Source organism: Artibeus jamaicensis, unplaced genomic scaffold (genome assembly GCF_021234435.1).
Source record: "Artibeus jamaicensis isolate MK-2021 breed Jamaican fruit bat unplaced genomic scaffold, CSHL_Jam_final contig_1998, whole genome shotgun sequence".
Taxonomy (NCBI): domain Eukaryota; kingdom Metazoa; phylum Chordata; class Mammalia; order Chiroptera; family Phyllostomidae; genus Artibeus; species Artibeus jamaicensis.
In genome coordinates, this window is record NW_026521407.1 from 9,467,954 (window position 1) to 9,492,164 (window position 24,211).

The 24,211-nt window shown below is 38.7% G+C and overlaps 1 protein-coding gene across 1 annotated transcript in view; it reads right to left on the reverse strand.

The window, feature by feature from the left end:
* HSF5 (heat shock transcription factor 5) overlaps window positions 1-23,260 on the reverse strand; it is a 35,349-nt gene extending 12,089 nt beyond the window's left edge. Inside the window, exons 1-5 of the mRNA XM_037163768.2 lie at window positions 22,591-23,260; window positions 16,968-17,342; window positions 8,283-8,380; window positions 4,268-4,789; window positions 2,482-2,659 (exon numbers count right to left, since the gene is read on the reverse strand). Of these exons, the coding sequence (XP_037019663.2) occupies window positions 2,482-2,659; window positions 4,268-4,789; window positions 8,283-8,380; window positions 16,968-17,342; window positions 22,591-23,212 (1,795 nt within the window). The 5' untranslated portion in view covers window positions 23,213-23,260. The remainder of the gene's footprint in view (window positions 1-2,481; window positions 2,660-4,267; window positions 4,790-8,282; window positions 8,381-16,967; window positions 17,343-22,590) is intronic.
* Window positions 23,261-24,211: the final 951 nt, after the last annotated feature.

Below are 24,211 nucleotides of genomic sequence, written 5' to 3' on the forward strand. Positions count from 1 at the left end.
ATTTACATTCCAAAACAGTGTATAGGAGGTTCCTTTTTTCCTATGCCTTTATCAAACTTGGAACTAGCAGTAGTTTGTTTTGCCAATCAGATTAGCCCCAAAAATTTTTAGTTGATTTAATTTGCATTTAACTGATTACTCGTTTCTCTGAGGGTTCAACATATTTTTATATTCAGATTGGTTGTAGTTCTTCTTCTGAATTGTGCATTAATATCATTTTAGTTACTTTTATTGGGTTGCCTTTTTATTGATTTATAGAAGCTTTTATGCTTATGGATGCAAAGCTTTATATTTTGAGTTGTACATATTTTTTCTTAGCCCATGTAACAGAGTTCTAGTTGTCTCTTAATATCAATATTTACTCTTCCTTTAAATCATGGTGTAGTTTAAATAGGCAGATAGTCCCCAGGTAAGGACTGCATTTTCAAGCTCCCCCGCAGCTAGTTTGATCATGTGACCAAGTTCTGCAATTTCCATTAGGATTGCATTGAATTTATAAATCAATTGGGGAGAACTGTCACTTTAACAATATTGGGTCTTCTTATCCATGAACATGACATATCTTTCCATTTATGACTTAATTTCTTTTAGCAAAATTTATATTTTTTAGTGTAGAGGTCTTAGACATTTCTGTTCAGTTTATTGCTAGGTACCTTATGATTTGGGTCCTACTGTAAATGTTTGCCTTTTTACATTTCCATTTTCCAGTTGTGTTGCTAGTTTATAAAAATACAATTAGTTTTTCCATACTAACTTATTTTCTGCAACCTCAGTAAGTTAATTTATTCTAGTAGTTGATTTATAGGTTCCCTACTTTTACATAAATAATCATATCATCTACAAATAGTAAGGCAAATAGTTTATTTCTTCCTTTCTGATCTTTATGCCTTTTCAGATCCTTGTCTACTGAATGGTTAGGTCCACCAGTACAATATGGAATACACATAGTCAAAGTGGGCATCTTAATCTCTGGGGACTAAACAGTGTGGTCTTTCACCATTTATTATGGTCTTCACTAGACATGTTTTATAGATGCTCTTTATTAATTTGAGAAATTTTCCACTATTTCTGCTTCATCCAGAGTTTTTATTATGAATGAATCCTAAATTTTGTCAGGAGTTTTCTCCATATGTATTGAAATTGTCATACAGTTTTTCTCCCTTATTCTGCTAATAAGGTGAATAACACAGTTTAACATTTAAAAATCAATTAATCTTGCATAAAGAACCCAAGGAATCTGAGCAACATCTCGATCATACCACTATCAGTTTACCTTTGGGGAAATTCTCACAGAATCTCTTAACATTTTTCAAGTTTTTAAAGGTTATAAAATGATTATTTGACCTGATTAATTCTACTGAATTTCATGCCTCCAATATGGATATAACTGAAGAATATTAAAGCTGTCCAGTGGAGACTTAGGTAACTTGTTTTTGGATCACATAAGAAAAACATTTTGTTAGATTGTCACTATTTTCTTTAAAAATTATCTTGCTCAATTTCCCTAAACAGGGGTGTCAAACTCATTTTCGCCAAGAGCCACATCAGCCTCACGGTTGCCTTGAAAGGGCCGAATGTTACTTGAGGACTGTATAAATGTAACTACTCCTTAACAGTTAAGCGAGAGCTCAGCGCTGCCGCTGGGTAGGAACAAGGTGGAGGGCTGGATTCGGCCCGTGGGCCTTATGTTTGCCACCTTTGTAGGCCTACAAAGAGTAGAACCAACTACATGTGCCTAAAATAATCACTAATTCTCAGCTCCTACAGATCACAAGGGAAACAATCTCACCGATAAAGCCATACATATCTTTTTTTTTAAAAGATTTTATTTATTTTAGAGAGAGGGGAAGGGAGGGAGAAAGAGAGGGAGAGAAACATCAATGTGTGCTTGCCCCTCACATGCCCCCCTACTGGGGATCTGGCCTACAACCCAGGCATGTGCCCTCCTAGACTGGGAATCGAACCGGCAACCATTTGGTTTGCAGGCCCATGCTCAATCCACTGAGCGGCACCAGTCAGGGTCCATTCATATCTTTATAACACATTCAGGGTAATGTCTTTAATGTTCATCTAATTTTTTCCTGCTACAATTTAAGCACATTCCCTCTTGTCCTACAGTCTATTAATAAGAGAACAAATACATCTACAATTACAAAGTCTTTGGCATCTGAAGCAGTTATTAAATCACCCTTCACCCTTGCCTTCTCCAAGTTAAATAACCCAAATTCCTTTGCTTTTACTTAATATGTTCTATCTTTTTGAAAGCTCAAATTCTTACATGAAATATTGGACAAAAAACATTTATATACTTTACAAGGATAATTAAGAAAAAATATGAGTTAAAATTATACCTAAATAAAATAGCAATGTGATAAGTATCTTACAATTAACAACTAGTGAAGACTCAGAAAATGTGTCATTCATATATTAATTCTACACCATGGTTTTACTTCCAACGTTCTAGAGCGCAGTAATCCTTACCAGGGGACTTTCCTTGCCGTGAGTTGCTTCTTCGCTCTCTGTATCTGGCCGGAGTGGATAAACCTGTGTCTCTACTCGGCTTGCTAGCAGGCCCCATCTCTGAAATGAGGAATCCCATCTGTTCTGAAGGCAAAATATTCTCAGGTGGACTAGTCTGGCATTTTATACTGGCATCCACCTAAAATATTAAACCCACTCATTATTCTGAACGTTCTCCAAATATTCACTAAAAGCTCAGAAATTTTATCAGAGGAGTTTTATTATAGTAACATGATCCAATAAACATGCTTGTAAACATCCTTATGAATGCCACCTTTAATTTCGTTGCTTTAATCTGAACGTTCAGTGTTAGGACATATATTTGCCCATAGACAGACCACTGACATGTGCAGCTAAAACATTTACTTGTACTCAGACTTACCAGGAAGCTTACTGATTTTTTTTTTTGTAAAATTCACACACACAAAATTTACAAACAGTTAAGATCACTGTCTTTTTCCACTCTAGCGTCCCTTCCGTCAGCTTTCCCTTCCTGTTGGTCATACTGGAAGGTCACAGGCATGATCCTGTCGGATGATGTTGGTGCAGCTGTGGATACTTTATTCTACCAACTTTTTAGTCTTCACCTTACAGAAGTCCTCAGCCCTTATAAAATCTAGATCTTCCCTGCTTATGAGAGATGAGTTCCTCAGTTTTCTTTGGAATGTCAAATCCCTTTGTCAAGGTGACTGACTTCTGAAATACTCCATGTTCAAATATATTTTTTAAAGTAACTGTGTGAATGCAATTTTAAAGTATGAAATCAAATATTTTGGATGCTACTATGCAGGAACAAAGATACATTTTTCATTAGCATATTTGAAACATAATGGGCCTATATTTGGTCTGCTGAATTTACATTATTTTAACACATGATGTATGGGGTGTCAACAGTTGGGCTCAAAAAAAATCCCCCCAAAACAGTAAGTTCATAGATACCCAAGACATTTACACCTATAATTAGAGTTGAAAAAGAATGCATTTTAAAAACTGCCTAAAAGTTATCTTGGGAATCTCTAACAATAAAGATATTTTCAGTGCCATTGAAGAAAAAAATTAAAGGTGTGTGTGTGTGTGTGTGTGTGTTTCAGGCTAAGATCAAGGAAAAAATACTTAAGTTAATTCTTAAAGAGTGATTTTATTTTGTATGTACTTTTATTTAGAATAAGAGTTTATTCATTTTCTGGTCAAAACTAGCAGCAATAAAGGAATTAGCCTCTATGTACAGAATGTGTCTGTCAAACCAGAGTCAGAGGTGTGCTTTAGGGATACAGGTATTAGTAAGGAAACTCAATTAGAATTCAATAATGCTGTAAGAAAGTGTAAAAAGATGTCCAACCACATGCTTAGTTCCATGCTACAAAAGGCTAGGAAGTCCTAATATTACCTGTCAGATAAACCATCCCTTCTAAGCAGTGGAATTTAATCAGCCAAGCGCACCTAGTCCATCCAAATTAAGAGGAAGCGAGACTCCACAAATGCTTTTAACATAAAAATAAGTCTTATACCACAATGCTCAGACTGCCTCTCTAGAAGCTGACTTCAGACCATAAGACAGTGAGAGGATACCTGAAGGTTAAGGTTATTTTTTTTCTGAATATTTTATGCAAAACCACTGGGACATGATCCTTCTAGAAAGCATGATGAATTAATATCAAACCCCAATAAAATAAGAACAACTCTCCAATACAGCAGCAAGAAAACTAGAAACTTTAAGCTTTATTAGCATTTTTTCTTTTCCCCTTACCTCATGTGGGCTGAATGACAGCCCTTCCTGCACAAATACTACTGAAGATGGAGATGGATTCTTACTTAGCTGCTCCTTCAGTTTGACATGAGTTTGCTGGATGGCTGGAGATTCCTGCATGGTAGTATTTTCAACAGGCTGAGCTGTGTGGATGGTATACATGTACTCAGGTGATTGTGGTAGAGAGCAGGTAATTGCTTGTTCTGTTCCAACCACAAAAGATGTAATATCTGAACCTACAGGAGTGAGTGGCTCCAGCTGGCTAGCCTGACTTGTGGAAGATGAATTGCTGTTGCTTGAATTAGGTAGGATATGTTGGCCTCTGTTAGACTGAGATATTGGGCACTGATTCTCAACAGGCTCCACCTTTACCATCTCCAATTTAGGGGAGGAATGCAACTCATCTAAGATGCGAAAAACAGCCTCTAGGTTTACTTCTGTCTTTTTATTTTCATCAGTGGTACTGCAAGGCCAATTAGAAGGCAGAAATTCAACTGGATAGGAGGATTGCATTGGAGGATTCTGGGAAAAAAGAAAACAGGACTGTTTGGATAGAAAATCAAATATGAGATTAAGGAGGAAAGAAACAACATATAGACTGATGAACACTAAACATAAATAGAGTAAACTTAAACTAAAACTTACTAAAAAACCTGAACAGCAATCAACTTTTCAGCAGTGGTAGCTTCAATTCTATTGTTAACCTTTATTTAGCAACTATTATATAGATGTCTGTCACTTCCTATGTTAATACTGGAATGGACCATCAATTCTCAGGGTTAAAGTATATAAAAGGAAAAGCCTAAAGTACCCAAATACCTAATTTGCTGATAAAATGTCTATATACCACCCTGACTGGTGTGGCTCAGTGGGATGGGCATTGCCCTACAAACTGGAAGGTTGTCAATTTGATTCCCAGTCAAGGCACATGCCTGGGTTGTGAGCCAGGTCCCTGGTTGGGTGCATGCAAGACGCAACTGATCGATGTTTCTTTTTTTCTCTCTCTCCCTCCTTTCCCCTCTCTCTAACAATAAATAAAGAAAATCAAACTTAAAAAATGTGTATATATCAAGTCCTTCCATGAAGGCTGACAGATAAAACATCACTTGTATCTATCATATGCTGTTTTAGGAATGCAGTAAGGACATTTCAAACACAGGATGCTCTCAAGTCCAGCAGTGTTTCCATAGATTCAGGGGGAGGTACAGTTCCAAGTGAATGATATGGGAAAAATGAGTGGATTATCAAATGTCCTTTGGTTTTTGAGATTGTATATATGTATGTATGTACGTATGTATTCACTTCTGTTTTATTTGGGGAGTTTATTCAGTTAAATTTAATTCACAAATAATATCCAAGTGTCTACTATGTAATGGCCAATTTTCTGGGAAAATAAAACTGCTTCTCTGACTTTCTTGCCTCAGGTAGTGGCATCTCTACTCTTCTTAAATCATTTAAAAACTCTCTCCTTGATCCTTTCTCTCTTCATCACCAGTTCATCAACAAATCTTGTGAGTTCTAAACCTAACGGAATCCAGCCTGTTAACACCGTCACTCCCTGGTTCCGCCACATCTCTTCTGGATTAGACTGCAGGCTTCTAAACAGGCTCACTGCTTCCATCCTTTATTCTCTATTCTCTGTACAGAAGTCGAAGTGATTCTTTTTTATTAAATTTACTGGGGTGAAATTGGCTCACCATTGTTTATTTTTAATAATAAAACAATAGATTAAAAATAGCTGTCACTTTTAGATTCATCTTCTATAGATTTAGGGGGAGGTACTATTCCAAATTATCTGAGAAAAAAATGAATATTCTATTTATTGGTTCCTGAGATTGTTTATTTTTAATAATAAAATAATAGATTAAAATAGCTGTCATTTCTAGATTGATCTTTAAGATGTATTCTCTTATACATTGCACTTTGCAAAGAGTAGGCATTCAATTATGTTTGGTGATAAATGATCTCAAGCTATGAACATAACATACTAAAAAAGTAATAATTAAATAAAACATGTAATGAGCCCTGGCCAGTTCCTGCATCCAGGTGGCTCAGTTGGTTGAGGCATCATTGCCTACACCAAAAGGCTGCGGATTCAATCCCCAGTCAGGGCACATACCTAGGTTGCAGGTTTGATACCCAACTGGGGCATGTATGGGAGATAACTGATCAATGTTTCTCTCTTATATTGATGCCTCTCTCTCTCCCTACAGCCCCCACCTTCCTCTCTCTCTAAAAATCAATTAAACATATCCTCGGGTGAGGATTAAAAAACAAACAAAAGAAACATGCAATGAGTCGATGTTGCCAAATGCAGAGGTTTGCACAGAGTAGGCATTCAGTAAATGTTGATTATCTCAGATTATAAACCTAAAGTACAGAAGTTATGATTAAATAAAACCCATAGTGTGTCAATGCTGCCAAACACACTATAATGATTGTGTCAGTGATTTGAAGAACACTAATGCCAAATCATGTAAACCATGTAATTTAATGGTTTAAGTATCAAGCAACTTTAGTACAGCCAACAGCACCATTTATTGAGTTCTCACTATGTGCCAAGCATGGGAAAAGTGCTCCATGTATGTTACTTAATTTAATCGTTACAAGAAGTCTATGAATCTCCATTTCCGTATGACGAAACCTAAGTTCAGAGAAACTTCATAATTTACACACAGTTGCACTGAAATAACTGAGAGAACCGGGTTTCAAACTCAGGGCTGCCTGACTCAGCAGCTCTGGCTCCTAACCACTACACCAGACAATGAACTGGCCACCCCTGCACACTGCCACTCACACCTACCATCCAGCTCACTGCATTTATTTCCAGAACGGCATTGGAAACACTTCCCCTTTCTTTCTGTTTAAAAATTTCATGTCTACTTAGCTTTCTTTTCCTACAATAAACATGCATTGCCCTTGTAGTAAGAAAAGGTCTTTAAAGATGTTTTTTAATGACTTAAGACAAACATAATCAAGATACGAACAGTTCAGAGTATCACCAGAATGATTCAGAGGAGAGAGTGTCTGGATTCACAAACAAAAGCATCTAATTTGTATGACAGGTATGTCCCTGTAGTCAAGACAAATAGACTAGACTATCATGGTTGATGATACCTGCCATTAAAAATGTCCACTAAGCCCCCTTAATCTGATTCTATACTCTCCAAACAACAATCCAATTATAATTTGATTTCCCATGTAGACTTTCTAAAAAAAAAATGTTCTTTTTCTCAAAAAGAGATTTAAAAAGGAATGTGCTTTTGAGCACTGGAATGCCACTCATAAGATATTCTCTTAAGAACAGAAGCTGTCTTGGCTACATGATATCAAAGGCAAACACATAATTCCAATCTTTAAGCAATTATAGCATAAAGTACAAAGCATACAATTTTACTTTATCCTAGAAATATCAGTCTAAAACAACTGTTTCATAGTAAATAATGAGAAGATAATTGATAATTGAAGTACATTGTTTACAACATGGGTGCTGAAGGGGACCAGCCCTAAATTTCTCTTTTTTTACATCATCTTTTTCTCCTTAAAAAGAGTAATTATCTATACCATCTTGGAAGAATCTGTCATTTGGCGACATATACTTTCAGAGTTCATCTGGTATTCATTTTACCATGGAAGAGCCTGGAATAGCATGATTCTAACCAACTTTCCACAATGCTGGAAATGTTCTCTATCTGTGCTGTACGATTTTGGTAACCACTAGCCTTATGAGACTACTGAGCACTTGAAATGAGCTCAGTGTGACTGAAGGACAAATTTTATTTAATTTTAATTAAAATAACCATATGTGGCTACTGTCTACTATATTGGACAGTGCAGGCCCAGAAGAATCCTCAGGTATCATTTACATTAACTCTCTTTCTTAGAATTGAGAAAACTGAGGCCATAATCCACAGCTTACCTCTGGCTACTCATTAAGATAAAATTGCATCTTGAAATTCTGCAATACTGTTGCACCTGATACACAGAGTCTATGTCCGTTGTCCCAAGATCTTACCTGGAAGTAGTTGCAGTGGGCATAGGTAGAGGCAGTGGGAGCCACGCAACTACTGAGAGCGTCCATGTGGGTGGAAGGAGAGCAACACTGTAACACAGCTGGAAGGAATGCAGAATGGAAAATCCATCAGCCAAATAAACCTCTACAGCGTTCAAGGTGCTCTTCTCTTTCATATTTGAAAAAAAAAACCCAAAGCTTTCCTTTGTGGGTGCAATAAAATACATTTAGTCCAATTAGGTGCTATTGTTTGTTGAAAACATGATAATAAATTAATTTTAAAAGTCACTTAGAAGTGTCATGTCTACTTTTATAAATGATTTCTTTAGCACCTAAACATTTTGTTACTTTTCTCACCAGTTATTTTTATTAAGGGTAATTTCTTTTTGTTGAAAATTTCAGAACATATTTGGAATTTCCCAAATAATTATTTCAATTATTTTAATAGTACCAAACATGTGGAGGAGAATGTGTTTTTAAGGATAAAATAAGTATGAAATACTCTCCAAATATTCCTATCACTACACAACGCATCCAGTGAGGTCCATGAAAGAAATGCTTTAACCATTTCAGACGAGTGGCTAGGAATTTGGGTCCTAGTGTCAGGACTGCCTGGCTTTGGACCAGATCCAAAACTTGAATAGCTGCAAAAACTTGAGCAGGTAAATCTCTACGGGCTTCAGTTCCTGCATCCAATTAAAATGGGGACAATAATAGTACCTACCTAACACATTTCTTGTGAGGACTGAATGAGTTAATATGTATAATGCACTTAGAATAGTACTGGCATGCTGTAAGCAATTGATAAATAAATAGCTAACTGCTGTTATTTTAACTAAAAAAAATACATTTTCCAAACGTAGCCTTATAGCTATGATACCATGAAAAGACTGAACTCTTTACATGGGGATAGTTACACTTCTAGATGGAATCTCAATAACAGACTGAGTCTCCTCTTTTCCAGAGGGAGACTCTCCAGAATGAGTAAGAACCAGTTATAGTGCCACCCCTCTGGATTGAGCAGAGAATGGCATTTATTGAGCACCTACCACACTGCAGGCACAGTACTCAGTGCTTTACACATATGGTCTCATTTAATCCAAACTACCGAATGAGGTATTGACATAAGTTTACAAAAATAAGGAAACTAAAGCTCAGAGATATTAAATAATTTACCAAAAGTCATAAAGCTAGTAGTAATAGGTACACTAATCAAACCCCAAAGCACATGCCCTTGAATATACCACAATACTTCCCTAGTCTCTTCTTTTTCCTAAAATGTACATTTTAATTTTACTTGAACTCTACTTGAATGTTTTTTAAAGACTGTATTTATTTTTAGAGAACAGGGAAGGGAGGGAGAAAGAGAGGGAGAAAAACATCAATGTGTGGTTGCCTCTTGAGTGCCCCCCACTGGGGACCTGGCGCTCAACCCAGGCATGTGCCCTGACTGGAATAGATCCTGTGACCCTTTGGTTTGCAGGCCAGCACTCAATCCACTGAGCCTCACCAGCCAGGGCTCTACTTGAATATTTTTAAGGTGTCTTTATTATACAGTGCAACTTTCTCTTTTAATGTCCACATTTTTCCTGTTTCTAGTATGCTAATAAAGTTACTAAGTAATCTCATTTTATAATCTTTGAAAGTAAATTAACTCAAGGATTGTAAAAATGCATTGGAATGCACTTGCCTCTTTCTCCATTATTGACTAATGATATTTAAAATGTCAGAAGTTTATAAAGGTATAATAGAAATAAGTATTTTCTTGTTATTTCAATGTGCCATTTAAAGCTTTAAAATTTTTCACATGAAAGGCAACACCTGAAATAACAGACAAAATTCTAGTTCAGGTACAGATATTACAAATTCAAGCTGCTGTCACTTCCAATATAGGTTAGGCAACAGATTCTCACACTGTGTCCTTTGAGATTATTCAAATGTACAGGTAGGGTGTTTCGGATTTGAATTTGGTTTTCCAGGAATTTGAAAGCATAAATATCCTAAGAAATAAGTTGAATGAAAAAAAGCCAAACATCAAGAAGCGGTCTGCAGGGCTTGCCAAAACTCTGGGGGGGGGAAAAAAAACAGACTTTTATCGTAGAGTTTTAGCAGCTAAGGAAAACCACGCCCCCTAGTGGCAGGAAAAGACTCGGTCAGAAGCCATCAGTGTTTCATTAACAAATCAATGAAAGGTATTAGGGTTAATTATCTGATATTGCTATGTCTGACTCTAGTGGTTAACAACTACACATTTAAAATAGTTGTTAAAAGGGTACTTTAAAATAAAGTGTATTTTATTTCTGGGAGATATAAATTGAATATACAACAGAGAAAATATTTGTAGTTGATAGCTGATTTTGGTATCTAAGGAAATGGCAAAATAATGAAATGGCCTTTAAAGGGTCCAGCAACGCCCTGGCTAGTGTGACTCAGTGGGTTGAGTGGGTCGAGCGTTGGCGGCCTGCTAACAGAAAGGTCTCCAGTTTGATTCCGGGTCAGGGCACATGCCTGGGTTGTGCGCCAGGTCCCCCAGTTGAGGGCGTGTGAGAGGCAACCACACATTGATGTCACTCTCTCTCTTTCTCTCTCCCTTCCCCTCTCTCTAAAAAAAAAAAAATTAAATAAAAAATCTTTAAAAAAATAAATAAAGTGTCCAGTAACAAATAGAAAGTAGAAAGGTACCTCATGAAAAAAAACACTTAAATAGATGATCCAAAAAGATTCCTTAATGGCTATTTCCTTACCAGTGCAGTCTTACTTTGTATAATCAACAAAATAGAACAAAGCCAGGTACTAATAGGCTTATTGAATACAAAAACCTAGCTATAGAAATGAAGCTGTCTCCTTGATACATGCTAAATTAATCTAGTGGGTATTATTGTCAGGATGGGCGGGGTAAGACAAAATGGCGGCTGAACAACCCCAAAATGGCGGCTGAACTACAACCCGGAAAAGACCGCTGACGTCAAACCAGAGAGCCGAAAGGGCGGGCTTTGCCAAAAGGGATATCCGCATAGCAGTGTGAGCCCAAGGAAAGCCACCAATGATATGTTGCCACTTTGTTCAATGCGGACCAATCCCCAGCTCTCACGAAGAGAACAAACCAAAATAAAACCCCGCCATATTCCCTGCGCGGGCAGCGACTTCCCCTGCCACACTCTGGGTACGAGAGAACCTGGCCCGGGTGCACAAACCCCAATAAAGCTCTACATTGCCTAACTTTGTGGCTGATTGGCATTTCTTCCTCAGCGGAGCCTAAGAAAACCTTTCAATTATGAGTTTATTACTATGTCCTAAAACACATTCTTCTGCATAAAAGACTTCTGGTGTCTTCCTGAAGGCAGTGGTAAGCCATTAAATTGCAATTAGGATAAAAAGTAGAATAGTGAACAAGATTCTATTTCAGATAAGGTTGATTACATTTTTAAAACAATTCTAGTATTTATTTTAAAAAAACAAGATGACTAAAAATTATCCTAAGGTAAACTTTTTCAAATAAAAAATAAAGGTAAAAAATTTTATCCCCACTATAGGTTAGAAAAACAAGTTCATGTACTTTATCCTATAAAGGTAACTCAAATAAGGAATGCTTTGAACTTGAATCCACTCCAGAACAGTACAGTGTCAACAGTGAGAATATGCCCAATATGAATGCTGAAAAGGAAAAACATCCCACTGATAAATTTAACTTCAAGATAGCAACCAGAACCCCAACATCTCCTCATTTATGATGAGGTAACAAAAAGGTCATCTGGGCACAGACCCAAAAGCAGAACAGCTATTCATGCACCCATGCATCCGCATTATTCAACAGCCAAGGGCAAAAGCGGCACGCTGTCAGCAGACGATGGATAAACAAAATGCAGCACATACATACAATGGAAAACCATTCGGCATTAGTAAAGAAGGAAATTTTGACACAGGCTACGACATTAATGAACCTTAAAGATATTATGCTAAGTGAAATAAGCCCATGACAAGAGGACAAATGTTGTATGAGTCTTGAGGTTCCTACAGTTGTCAAATTCTTCAAGACAGAAAGTAGAATGGTCGTTGCCAGGAGCTGGAAGAGGAGAATGTGAAGTCAGTGTGTCATGGGTATGGAGTTTCAGTTGTGGAAGAAGAAGTTCTGGAGGTGGATGGTAATTACGCTAGGACAGCAATGTGGATGAATTTAATGCCATAGAACTGTACACTAAAGATGGTTTAAATGGTAAGTTCTAGGTTATATATAGTTTACCTCAATAAAAAGAAAGGCAAATAGTAATTGTGTTTTTGTTTAGTTTCTCCTGGCAGCTAAAGAGAACTCCCTGGTATGTCTATGCCAAATCTTTCTTTCCATAAGAACAAAATCAGGCCTTTTCAGAGAAACTAAGGACACCAACTTCCTGAGCATCAGAACGCTCTTTACAACTCCAGATTCTGTACTTCTGTGCATTATGTAGGACTAGAAGCCTAACAAATTTTAGAATTTAAATGTACTTTAAAGTGATAAGCAACTTTTTGGCCAAAAGTCAATTAAAAAAATTTTTAAACAATGATATATACTTTTCAATAAAAATTTTAAAAATCATACACACCTTGGAGGAAAATATATATTATTACAAATTACTTAGCCTTTAAAGTATTAATATCTAGGCTCATTTGAAAGACAGCTTTTAAACTATTTCATCCTTTATATGTATAGTGTTTTCAATTTTATGGTCTGTTCATATACACTAATTCATTAATCCCTGACCCAAACAATTGTTGCCACTTTACAGAAAGGGAAATTAAAGCTGATTGATATGAAATAATCCACTGAAGGTTATGGTGGACAATTAACTGCAAAGCTGAGACCAGAATTATTTCATTCCATTCAATAAATTACTTATTAAGGACCCAGCATAGCCAAGCACTATGTTAGGTGTAAGCAGATACGGAAACGAATTGAAGGGAGACCCTCTCTTCAGAGGCCCCAAACAGGACCCCCGACTCTAGCAGCTGACGTGTGCTCTCTCTGCTCGAGCAGGGTGAGCCAATGACCCAAGACAGTCCCACTGCTGCCAGCAGCATTGGAGGGGAAGGTCCCTCCACCAATCTCTGTCATCTGCCCTATCTGGGAGTAACTAACTCGGAGGAAGACATACAGCGGGAAAGAGTCCCTCAAAGGCAAAGCAAAACAAAACTTAGGTCTTTGTTTGGGAGGCAGGCAGGTGGGCAGCAGGGCACATGCCCAAAAGAAGGGACAATGGAATCAGTTTGCCCTGCCTCTGCCTAGTAGTGCTTCGGTTTCCTAATCTATAAAATTAGGATAATTACATTTCCTATTTTATAAGGTGGTTGTGATGATTGAGTGAATTAATATTTAAAAGGTATTCAGAACAGTGCCTAGCTGCAGTGATTGCTATATAAATAGTTATTAAATAAAATATGACATGAAGGGCATCTACGAATTGCTAATCACTGCTTTGAGCTTAAAACTTAACTTGGAAAAATGGCAAAGTTGATTTGGAGTCAATTCAGCATTGTAATATTAGCCGAAGGAAAAGAATTCCTCAATACAGGATTCTGTCTATATATAAACATGAATATATTAATATTCCTATATTTGTTCAAATAGATGGAGAATGAGTAAAGAGGTCTAAAATAAAATTTTTATTAAAAAGGGAAATTAAATTGCAGCAGCACATTATGAAAATAACATCAGAGGGAAAAAAACTGAGTTCAAGACAGGGCAAAAGTAAAAGGAATCAACGAATACTGGATCTACCACATTTTGTCTTTGAAGGGGTGATAAGAGGGAAAAAATGTAAATGAGCTAGCAAGGAAAAGATACACTCAAGAGAGGAATGAAAAATATGAAAAGTCATTCAGATGAGTCCTTTTATAAGTCAGTCTGATGATAATTTTTTAGTCTTCATGTTTGGTTTTACTGGAGAAATTAATTTATGAAATATAACAAAATTCAAAATTTACTGGCTCTACCAGATCCAAGTTTGTTTTGAATATAAGTAATTGTTACATGAAATTGGATGCTGTTTTTTACTAAAATTTGATCAAAACTTCAAGTCATATAACTCACTTTGAAATGATTTAAGTATGATCATTTTCCAAAGTGAGTTACTTTATTAGGACTTACACAGGTGGGTTTGGGAGTGGCTTGTTATCCTGCCTCTGAGAATAATATTCTATTTAACTTTGGGAAAGTTATTTGTAACACTCTTCATAAATAAGTATTTATAAGTTATTGGTTAAATTGCTTATTACTTTTTGCTTCCTTCACCTAAAGTTTGAAAGAATTAAGTACCTATATGGTATTTTTATGGCACTTTCTTTTCCACAGTAGGCCTTTTGTATTTAACAGTACACTTTTTTGTTTATGTAGTACTTCAGAATGCTCAAAACTGTTCGCCTACATTATATCACAGAACTACTCTCTATATGAGAAGTCTTCATGAGATCATGAGGTTTCTTATTCTCATAACCTCAGAAACTCTGTAATCATTTCAATGATCCCTACTAAAGAAGACGAAACAAAAAATTCAGATAACACAAGATTCTATTTCACATGCACTATATACCATCAAAACATCAGCAGCACTTACTTGTCCTTTTAACGTTTCTTCCCTAGTCTTTACCTTGAACTCTTGGAGATAATTTTCAATTTATAAATTTATATCCAAGCTAACAAAATATTTTAAAATAACATATCCTAAATCCTAATAATGTAACAAATAGTATTTCTATAATGAATGAATAGTACTAACCATTTGTAGCGTTTTCTGAAAAATAATATATAACTGGTTCTCATAAAATTTAGAACTAGGAGTTTCCAAGAAGTTGGTTTGGAATTTGGAATAATTTCCACATAGAAACACCATCAGGCAGGCCAGTCTGACTCCTGAGCCAGACTATAAAGATCTTTACCTTAAGTGTAGGACTAATGGCAACACAGAACTTAACCACTGTATCTAATATGTCCATTTAAAATGCCTCCAAAATTCAAAATCGGAAGGCCAAGCACATTTCTACATCTCTCTGCTACAGTCCTTCCAAATTTCAACTCCCTAGAAGTTTTTGAGTCTTCAGTGAAAGTTTAAGGAAGAGGGTTTGGAGGGGATTTAGTAAAGGAAACAGAAGCATTTACTGGCAAAAGGAGGGGAGGAAAGGTTACTGTCTAGTTTACGGGCTACAGAATATAAAGCAAGTGTTAGGAAAACACAGACTGCGTGTATGTATTCTACGAATACAGGGAACGCAACCAAAATTATAATGTAGGTAGCCATGCCTAATTTGTTTATTAAACTACTGGGTTAAACTCACTAATAAAAATCTGACCCTATTTGTTACTATACATAAGATACATAACTTATACCATGAAATTAGTTATCTTCTGTTTTTAAAGATCACATATATATTTTTGTTCTTCCATGAAATAGCTGACAATCTGGAAAAATACTTGGCCTCAACCTGTTTCTATATAAAAAGATTTTAAAAATTAATTTTGAATTGGCAAAATGATTAAAAGTGCTAAATCATCCTACTCCAGATGATCCCTTCCCCTCTTTCTTCTCAATCCATCCATGAAAACATTAGTAGCTCAAAAAATCTATAAAACCCCATTTAATTTAAACTCTGGTTCTATTATTTTAATATTGTTAAAGTTAAATGCTTTGGGAAAATAAAGCAATCCCTTTTATAACTATATTTAGGTAGAATGCAATGAGCCCAAAGTAAAAGAATACAGCTGGATATTACAGTTAGAAACAGTGAGCATTATTACAAATAGAATAGCTACCAAATTTATAACTTTTAAAAGGCAACAAATTATTTAATTCTATCATCTAATTTACACTCCTTCCTTTTATTTTAGCTTTTAATGTCATCCTACCTGAGATGGTTTAACAAATACCTCTAGAGAGTGCTTCCAGATCTATATATTGTGAGTAAATTAATACTCCTACTGTTTTAATTCGCAGGGCAAAGGAAGGCTCCTTTCTTCTCTCCCTGGTCTTTTCTGAAAGCCCTGACCCGTGTCTTGTTTCTGTTGCCCCGTTACCACTGTGTAAAGCACCCTACATGACAAAACATACACCACAGCTATGGTGCTTCTGCAAAATAGAATATACAGTTGAATAAAATGGTAAGGCTATTACCTTGCAAAAACGTTATTTCCTCCCCTCTCTCCTGAAAAAAAAAAAAAGACCCTATAAACTAAACAGATATCACTAGCATAAGGATCCCCAATTAGGGGCTGGATTATCTACCAGTATATCAATGCCCTCGGTTGAGATCTAAGTCACTTGTCATTATCAAGTTCTGTCTGCTGTTCTTGTTCTTAGTTGGCTGGAATTACCACTGCTAACCATTTTTAATTGCTACCATTTACCATTGCTACCATTTTAAAAAATAGTTCTGCACCAAGGACAGAGCTGTAGCAGGTTTCAGTGTACTAAGTCTTAATTTCAATACTAAGACATATTTTGAGGATACAAAAGTCTCACTAAAAACATACACCAATGGAATTTCACAACCCTTAAGAACACGTGAATATATTACTTAAAAATGTCTTGATGAGAAATCTTTGACATTCCTTAGGTGCATATTCCGAGTATTATTGTTTAAGCATGAAGAAATGCATTTAAAAATATAAATGCTGCTTATAAAGTACCTTAAGAGAAGCCATGGAACTTGAATTTCTCATACCTGTTGGATAGTAGGCTTGGGAGTACTGTGCTGAGGGTGTGTAGTTACTGTATTTTTGGGAGGAGCTGACCATTGTTTGAGGACCTTGCTGAACGTGTACAGATGTGCTGCTGGGCTGCAGGGTGTAGGTAACCTCAGTTGGAAACCTCTGCAGTACAGGAAATGGAACCCCTTTCTCTGAAAAAGTAGGAGACGTTTCTACTTGTCCTGGGTGCATTCCAAGGGAGTTCTGCCACGTTCTAGGAGGAATCGGGGTCCGATCTAAACCTTTCAGAGGGAAAGTACTGTGGTTGTGGGATGAAGCTGATACGTAGGAATAAGGAGACAGACTATCTCGCCGGAATGACCGATGAAACTGTCCTACAGCCACTGGTCCTGCACAAAAAGAGGAAGAGCACATTTGTTAATTTTATACTGCACCACGGGATGTAGGAAACCAAAAGACAAAAAATACACACCGCCCTTCACCTGGGAAATGTTGAGTTTTCAGTCATTGTAACACAACCAAAATCAAGCATTATAAAAACAAGTTCAGAATCCAGAATATGAGATTATACATATGTTGCTGAAAAAATAAACTTTTGATTGAGTCTCAATATGGCTGTCATAAAGTGGCAAAACTCTAAAACCAAATGTCAAATCAAATTTATTCAGTGTTAAAAGCCTTTTATAAATTATTCAGTCATCTTACCTTTGACCTCCGTTGACTGACTCTAATTTTTCCAACCTGTAAGCTACATCCTTGACACAGGTGTCAAACTCATTTTCACCGGGGGCCACATCAGCCTCAAGGTTGCCTTGAAACGGCTGAATGTAATTATAGGACTGCATAAATGTAAGTATTCCTTAACAGTTAAGTGGGAGCTTGGCGCTGCCTCAGGGGAGAAAAAGGGTGCTGGGCGGATAAAACACGGTGGGGGGCTGGATTCGGCCTGTGGGCCTTGTGTTTGCCACCTGTGCCCTGGAAGCTTTAGAAATTCCATTCTGTCTTTCAAATAATTTAGGAACCTTTTTAACAGACACAAAGATAAGCACTCTACCATATATATATATGAAAAAAGTGTGGAACAGGCCCTGGCCAGGTAGCTCAGTTGGCTGGAGTATCATCCTGGTATGCAAGGTTGTGGGTTCGATCCCTGGTCAGGACACATAGAAGAATCAACCAATGAATGCATAAATAATGAAACAACAATATGATGTCTCTCTCTCCCCCCCTTCCTCTCTATCTACAGTCAAATTTTTTAAAAATATGGGACAAATAAAAATTATAATAAAAACCAAAAAGAGCCCTGCTGGTGTAGCTCAGTGGATAGAGTGCGGGCCTGCGAACCAGAGGATCGCGGTTCGATTCCCAGTCAGGGCACATGCCTGGGTTGCAGGCTGCTTCCCTGCAGGCCAGTTCCCAGCAGGGGATGCACGAGAGGCAACCATACATTGATGTTTCTCTCGCTCTCTCCTTCCCTTCCCCTCTAAAGATAAATAAATTTTAAAAAAATTTAATGTTTTTTGCTCCCATTAAAACTTTTTTTAAAAAATGATGATCTTTGCATAAACGTCAATCTTGAAAACTTTGACTAAGTTCTCTTCTTTATCCCTAAATCAGTCAATAGTCTTCCATAGTCATTTTTTTCCTCAGAGTTTGTCTAGTAGTCTCCCTTCCTAGATATCAGTGACTCTCAAAACCTGATTTACATCTGAGTCACCTGGAGAGTCTGTTTGTTAAAAAAATCCACATGCTCAGGCCCAGAAATTCCAGTTATTTGCTTTCTTTGATCTAGAAAGGTAGAAAAGAATTAAAAATAAAATATGAGGAAGAGAAAGGACAATACTGCGTAACAAGGAAAAGGAAAATATAAATGTTATAATCTGGACTTATTTTATAGAGGGCACTTCCTGAACACAAACAAAGCTAGCCCAACTTATTTCTAGAGAGGACTTTATGTAATAAGTTATGTGATTCACAAATGTCATTCAATTTGTTTTATTAAACCAACCTATAGAACAGAGGGAAAGTCTAATTTATATGCTACTCATCTGTTAAACCACATGGTGAAAATGGCACTCAAATCCTTACTTTTTCAAATAGTTCACCTGTAAACCCATTCTACATGTTACACACCATCCATTTTATTTCTGTGGTGTTTGGTTCCTCCAAAGAATCAAGTATTAGGGAGTGTTCCTAACTACTTCTGGCTTGGCCCTACCTGACTCAAACTGAGTTTTGCTCAAATAAACTCTTATAGAAGTAATAAAATTTAAAGAAGCACTAATGCCAAAAATAAACAAATATATACATACAAACATACACAAAAAATTCTGGAATCTTAGAAATCAAAAGCTCTAAACCCAATGAGGAAAACATAAATCTTAGTTCCAAAGATTGTAGTTAAATGATGTCGCTCTTAAAAACGACTTTTCCTTTTTTCCTTTAAAGTACAAAAACTAGGTTTTATGTTACTTGACTAGCAATTCCATATGTATACACACTGTGGAACTCACCACTGACAAGTGTTTTTTTCTAAACCTAGAAACATTTTCTGCTCTTCACAGCAGGTATTTCTGAGGTCCAAACCTACCTTTGATTTCTCCTTGGACGCTTCATGTGCTAAAACTGCATATTGCTATAGCGTGCAACAGCTCACTCACCCTTTTCCTACCCTCTTTAAAGTTAAGCTGTTCATCAATTTTCAGACCGTCCATAATTTAAGCAGCTTATTAAAGAACTGTTTACCTTGATTTCTCAATTTCTGGTTTAGATCTGAATTAAAATATAAAGTCTATTTCTATCGAGATAAATTCTGATTGATGGCCAAATATTTACATATTTTAGATGCTGCTAACAGAAAAATCACTATTAGAATGAGAACATCCCTTTAAATTTGTTTTTTTAAATAAAAATCTACGACATGTTCAGCTCTTATTCATTCTTCTCTTAAGGAGTACCTCATAGCAATTCTGTTCCAACTTCACAGATACATTGGGCAAAGCTTAACTCCAGAGCTCGGGAAATGTAAGGCAGGATAAATTTCTGTTTTTAGAAATTCTATTCCTTCTGTATAAATGAACTTGAACTAATAAATCCCCAGGAAAAGAACTTGCCTCTTGTCCGAAACCTGCCTCTTTTGGAGCTTGGTGGCCCCAGGCAAAGACACATTAACTACTGCTCAGACTTGTAATTTTACTTAGTTTAGAAATGTTTGTTTTCTTTTTGTTGTTGTTTTGTTTTAGCTTAGAAAGTTTTAACAAATATTTTAAAAACTGACAATAAAAACAAAATAACAGAAGTGAACAAAGAAACAAAAAAGAAAAAACATGTGATCCTCACATTTCTCATCAAGACATTCTCAAAAAGTAAAAAGGACAGCTGGCTCGAGGACCTAGATAAGAGAACTAGATCCCAACACAGAGGATTGTACTGTAAAAGAGAGAGCAGTATTAAAACCCTCAACTGAAGTAGAGAACCCAAAACAAAATGGAAACCAGGAAGTAGCAGTACAGTCAGGCATACAACCAAAACGACTCCAGCAGAATAAAAATTAAATGAGGAAAAATAGAGGAGCAAGGACTTAGAACATGGAATTAAAGCAAAACAAAACTGGGCCAGTATTCTTGAACTTAGAATTACGCTCCGCCCAAACTAGTAACACTGTTCCCTAGTGAACCAAGCCTGGGGTAAGCGATCCGCATCTACCAACAGGTAGAATGGTAAAAAAGAAAAAATCCTGAAAACGACAATAATCTAGGTATACATGGATTGATGTATTATCTATACTGAAAAGATGTGAATTGCATGTTATTCAACAAATAATCTTTAAAATGCTAGCCAACTGAAACAGAAAGTGAAGACAAGCAGATCCTAGACGGCTCTTGTGTTTCGTCAGTAAATGAATGTTATTCTTTGAATGCAATTAGATTTAAGATACACGAGGGAAAAAGAAAGTTCAGAGAAGAGAAAAAAGTGAGCAAGAGTTGACTTTTATGTTTATACGTATGCATGGACATTTCTTTTGACATTGAAGTGGTTAACCCAATTCTCTCAAGAGCCCACCTTCCAGTCTTTTCTCCTTATGTTCATCGGACATACAGCCTGAAAAACAAATATCCACAGGAGAGTCTGCCAGATGTATGCCACGGTATCGTCTCCCACTCTCTTGTGCCATTTGATTTCCCACCAAAATCAGCAGCCATCATGTGGAGGTAGCTTAATATTCCTTCAGAATTCCTTTAGAACATTCCTGTGCCACTGCTATTTTTCCAACTTGTTACTAGAACTCTAACCTAACCCCTAATCTTCTAAACTCCACAGGCACAACCTAACCCCTTCTAAATTCCAAATCAATGCAGTGCTGCCTCATTCATAACTCTGGGCTTGGGTTAAACACAGTACAATATGACTTTTATTTGTGCATTTTTAAAGTTTCCCGTAACAAAAGTAACCCAGAAATCTTTACATTAAACCCATGTTAACATGCTGAAAATGTTTCTGTTACTCTCCTACTTGAAGATGAGGCAATGAATTCTCAACATTATATCCTGTTACTTTCTTGGCGTTCCTACCATAGGTCCTTAAACAGAGAAAGGGAATACTGCCACTCTCACCTTCCTGGGAGGGGAAGAACATCAGAAGTCAAGTTTACAAAATAATTTTCTATCAGAGAATTTCTGAACTTTTAGTGAATACACATTTATAAATACAAAGGTTTTTCACATACTGAAAGGTTATAGCCAATAGTGAAAAATCCAAAGGCCACAAATGTGAGCCTTCTAAAATTCTTGGTAACTAAAACTTGACAGCTGTAAAGCAAATCCTTTTCTCCTTACATGTGTCCAACCACAACCTCTTAAAATAAGCATCAGCCTTCACTAGCTACAGTGAAAGAGCTGTTTGACCAATTCATCCCACACAGGAACAATATCCGGTGAACAGTAAAATATATTATCTTTTGCTCTTAAGATACGTAAACAATGTCTTATCCTTCTACGCATAAACTGGGGCCTAAAATATGACTATTGTCAGGACACTTCTTCCAAGATGTCTTAGTTGTCTCAGTGGGTGGAAGATGGCATGTCTCTCCAAGGACAAACTTCCACTCAAGGTACCTTGTTCACTTTCCCTTGGTTGGTGTAAATGGTCTTAAGTGTTCCTTAGAAACTTGGCTGCGATTCGTTCCTCCCTACCTTGACTTTCATGTCTTTTCACCCTACACAGTAACTCTGCTCCCATCAGAGCGAAGGAGGCCCTTGCGTGTTTCCGCCAGGCCCTGTGCCTCAACAAGGGGCCGCTTACTCTACGTGCTCACGCGTCTGGAGCAGGTCAGCTATGGAGGCGCGGAGATCAAGAGGGGTGCGGGAAGGGTGGAAAGAGCGCAAAGCACTGTGCCTTTGGCCGCTAGTGGACACAGAAGGGACTGAAAGCCTACGGCCTCTTTCCAGGAGAGGCACTGGCACCAAACAGGGGCCTGCGCCGGTGAGAACCACATGGGCGGCACCCTCTTAGGATCCTGGGCGCGTTCGGGATACCTCCGACCTGCAAGATGAGGGCGTGCGACAACGTCTTGGAAGTGGCGGTTGCTCCCTGAGCCCATGTGCCCTGCGGTGGGAGAGGAGGCCCGACGGGACTCACCGTGCGGCTCGGGCCGAGGCCCTGAGGGCGGCGACGGCTCCGGGTGCTGCAGCGGCGAGGTGGAGGCCGAGGCGGAGGCGGAGGCCGCGGAGGCGGAGGCGGAGGCCGACGTGATGAGCAGCCTCTGGAAGCGGTTGGGCGGGCGGCAGGGCACCTTCAGGCCGGCCGCCAGCTTGGCCTTGTTGGCGCTGGTGAGCCTCTTGAGGTGCACGAGCAGCTGCGGCTGGTCGCGGCGGAAGTGCGGGCTGTGGAAGTGGTGCAGCGGCCCATCGCCCGCCGGCCCGCCGCCCCCCGGCCCGGGGCCCGCCGCGCCCGGCCCGCCCAGCACCACCTTGCGGAAGCCGTAGAGGTTGAGCTGGCGGATGAAGCTGGTGAAGTTGGTGGTTTTGAACAGCTCCGGCTCGGTCCCCGCGCCCCCGGCGCCCCCGGCGCCCCCGCCGACGCCGGCTCCTGCCCCAGGCGGGCTCAGCAGTTCGGCCTCGAAGAGCGGCTGGTCGATGAGCAGCCCCTCGCCGCGGCCGTCCCAGCGAATCGAGCGGTACCGAGGGCTGTTCACCAACCGCCACAGTTTGGCGGGGAAGTTGTTGGGGTTGATGGGGGTGGAGAGCAGCGTCTCCTCCATCGCCCCTGCCTGGGCCCTGGGCCTCGCCCCACCGAGTCTGGCTCTCCTGCTCCCGTTCTCGATCCCCCAGGCCTTCGCTTCGCCCTGCCCCCTCCTGGCCTTCACGGACCTGGGGACCGTTGGCGTACGAGCCCCGCAGCGCCTTCCAGCGCGCCCAATGGGGCCTCGAGTTCCCACCACGCGCTGGGAGGAGGTGCCAGCGGGCCTGCACCCTGGGCACAGCACCCCCAGCACGCCCGGCCCGCAGGGTGCGGGGCGCCTCAACCACCTGCTGCAGCGTGGGAGGCGTGGGACGTGGCGGAGTAAAGTCACATTCCCTTGGACTGCCACCGATGGCTGGAAATTGCTGCCCACCAGGTAGGGTTAAGGCCTGCAAAGGAACGAGCCCAGTTATCCACGATGGAATACTAAGATTCCTTTACTTCACGGTAGCCAGCGGGCGGGCATTTAGAATTTGGAAAGTGTGCATTGCAGTACAAAGTCAATCGTTCTTGAGAACAAAGGGCCTAACTCGGTAGTCTCAGTACTAACAACTGAATTGTTCACCAGTCCAAATAAAATGGTGATGGTGATAGGGAAGTATACTGAGTAAACAAATTCACCTTTTAGAGAGCATCTTACATATTTTGGAATTCACTGTTAAACCCAGATTTTGCTCACGGTAATCTACTCAAGGTGGGAATAGGAACTGAGGTGACTTTGAGGAGGGAATGAGAATATAGGCACAATCCTTTGTGCCTAATCAACCAACTGGTTAAATTTTAGACCTAAAAGGGAAACAAGCCTCACGAGATGGGATAGAATTCTATTGTATCAATACGGAGAACTCTCGCCCTGCTTGGTGTAGCTCAGTTGATTGAACGCTGGCCTGTGAACGGAAAGTTCACTGGTTCAATTCCTAGTTAGAGCACATGCCTGCGTTGTGAACCAGATCCCCAGCTGGGGACATGTGAGAGGCAACCCATACATGTATCCTTTGCACATTAACGTTTCTCTCCC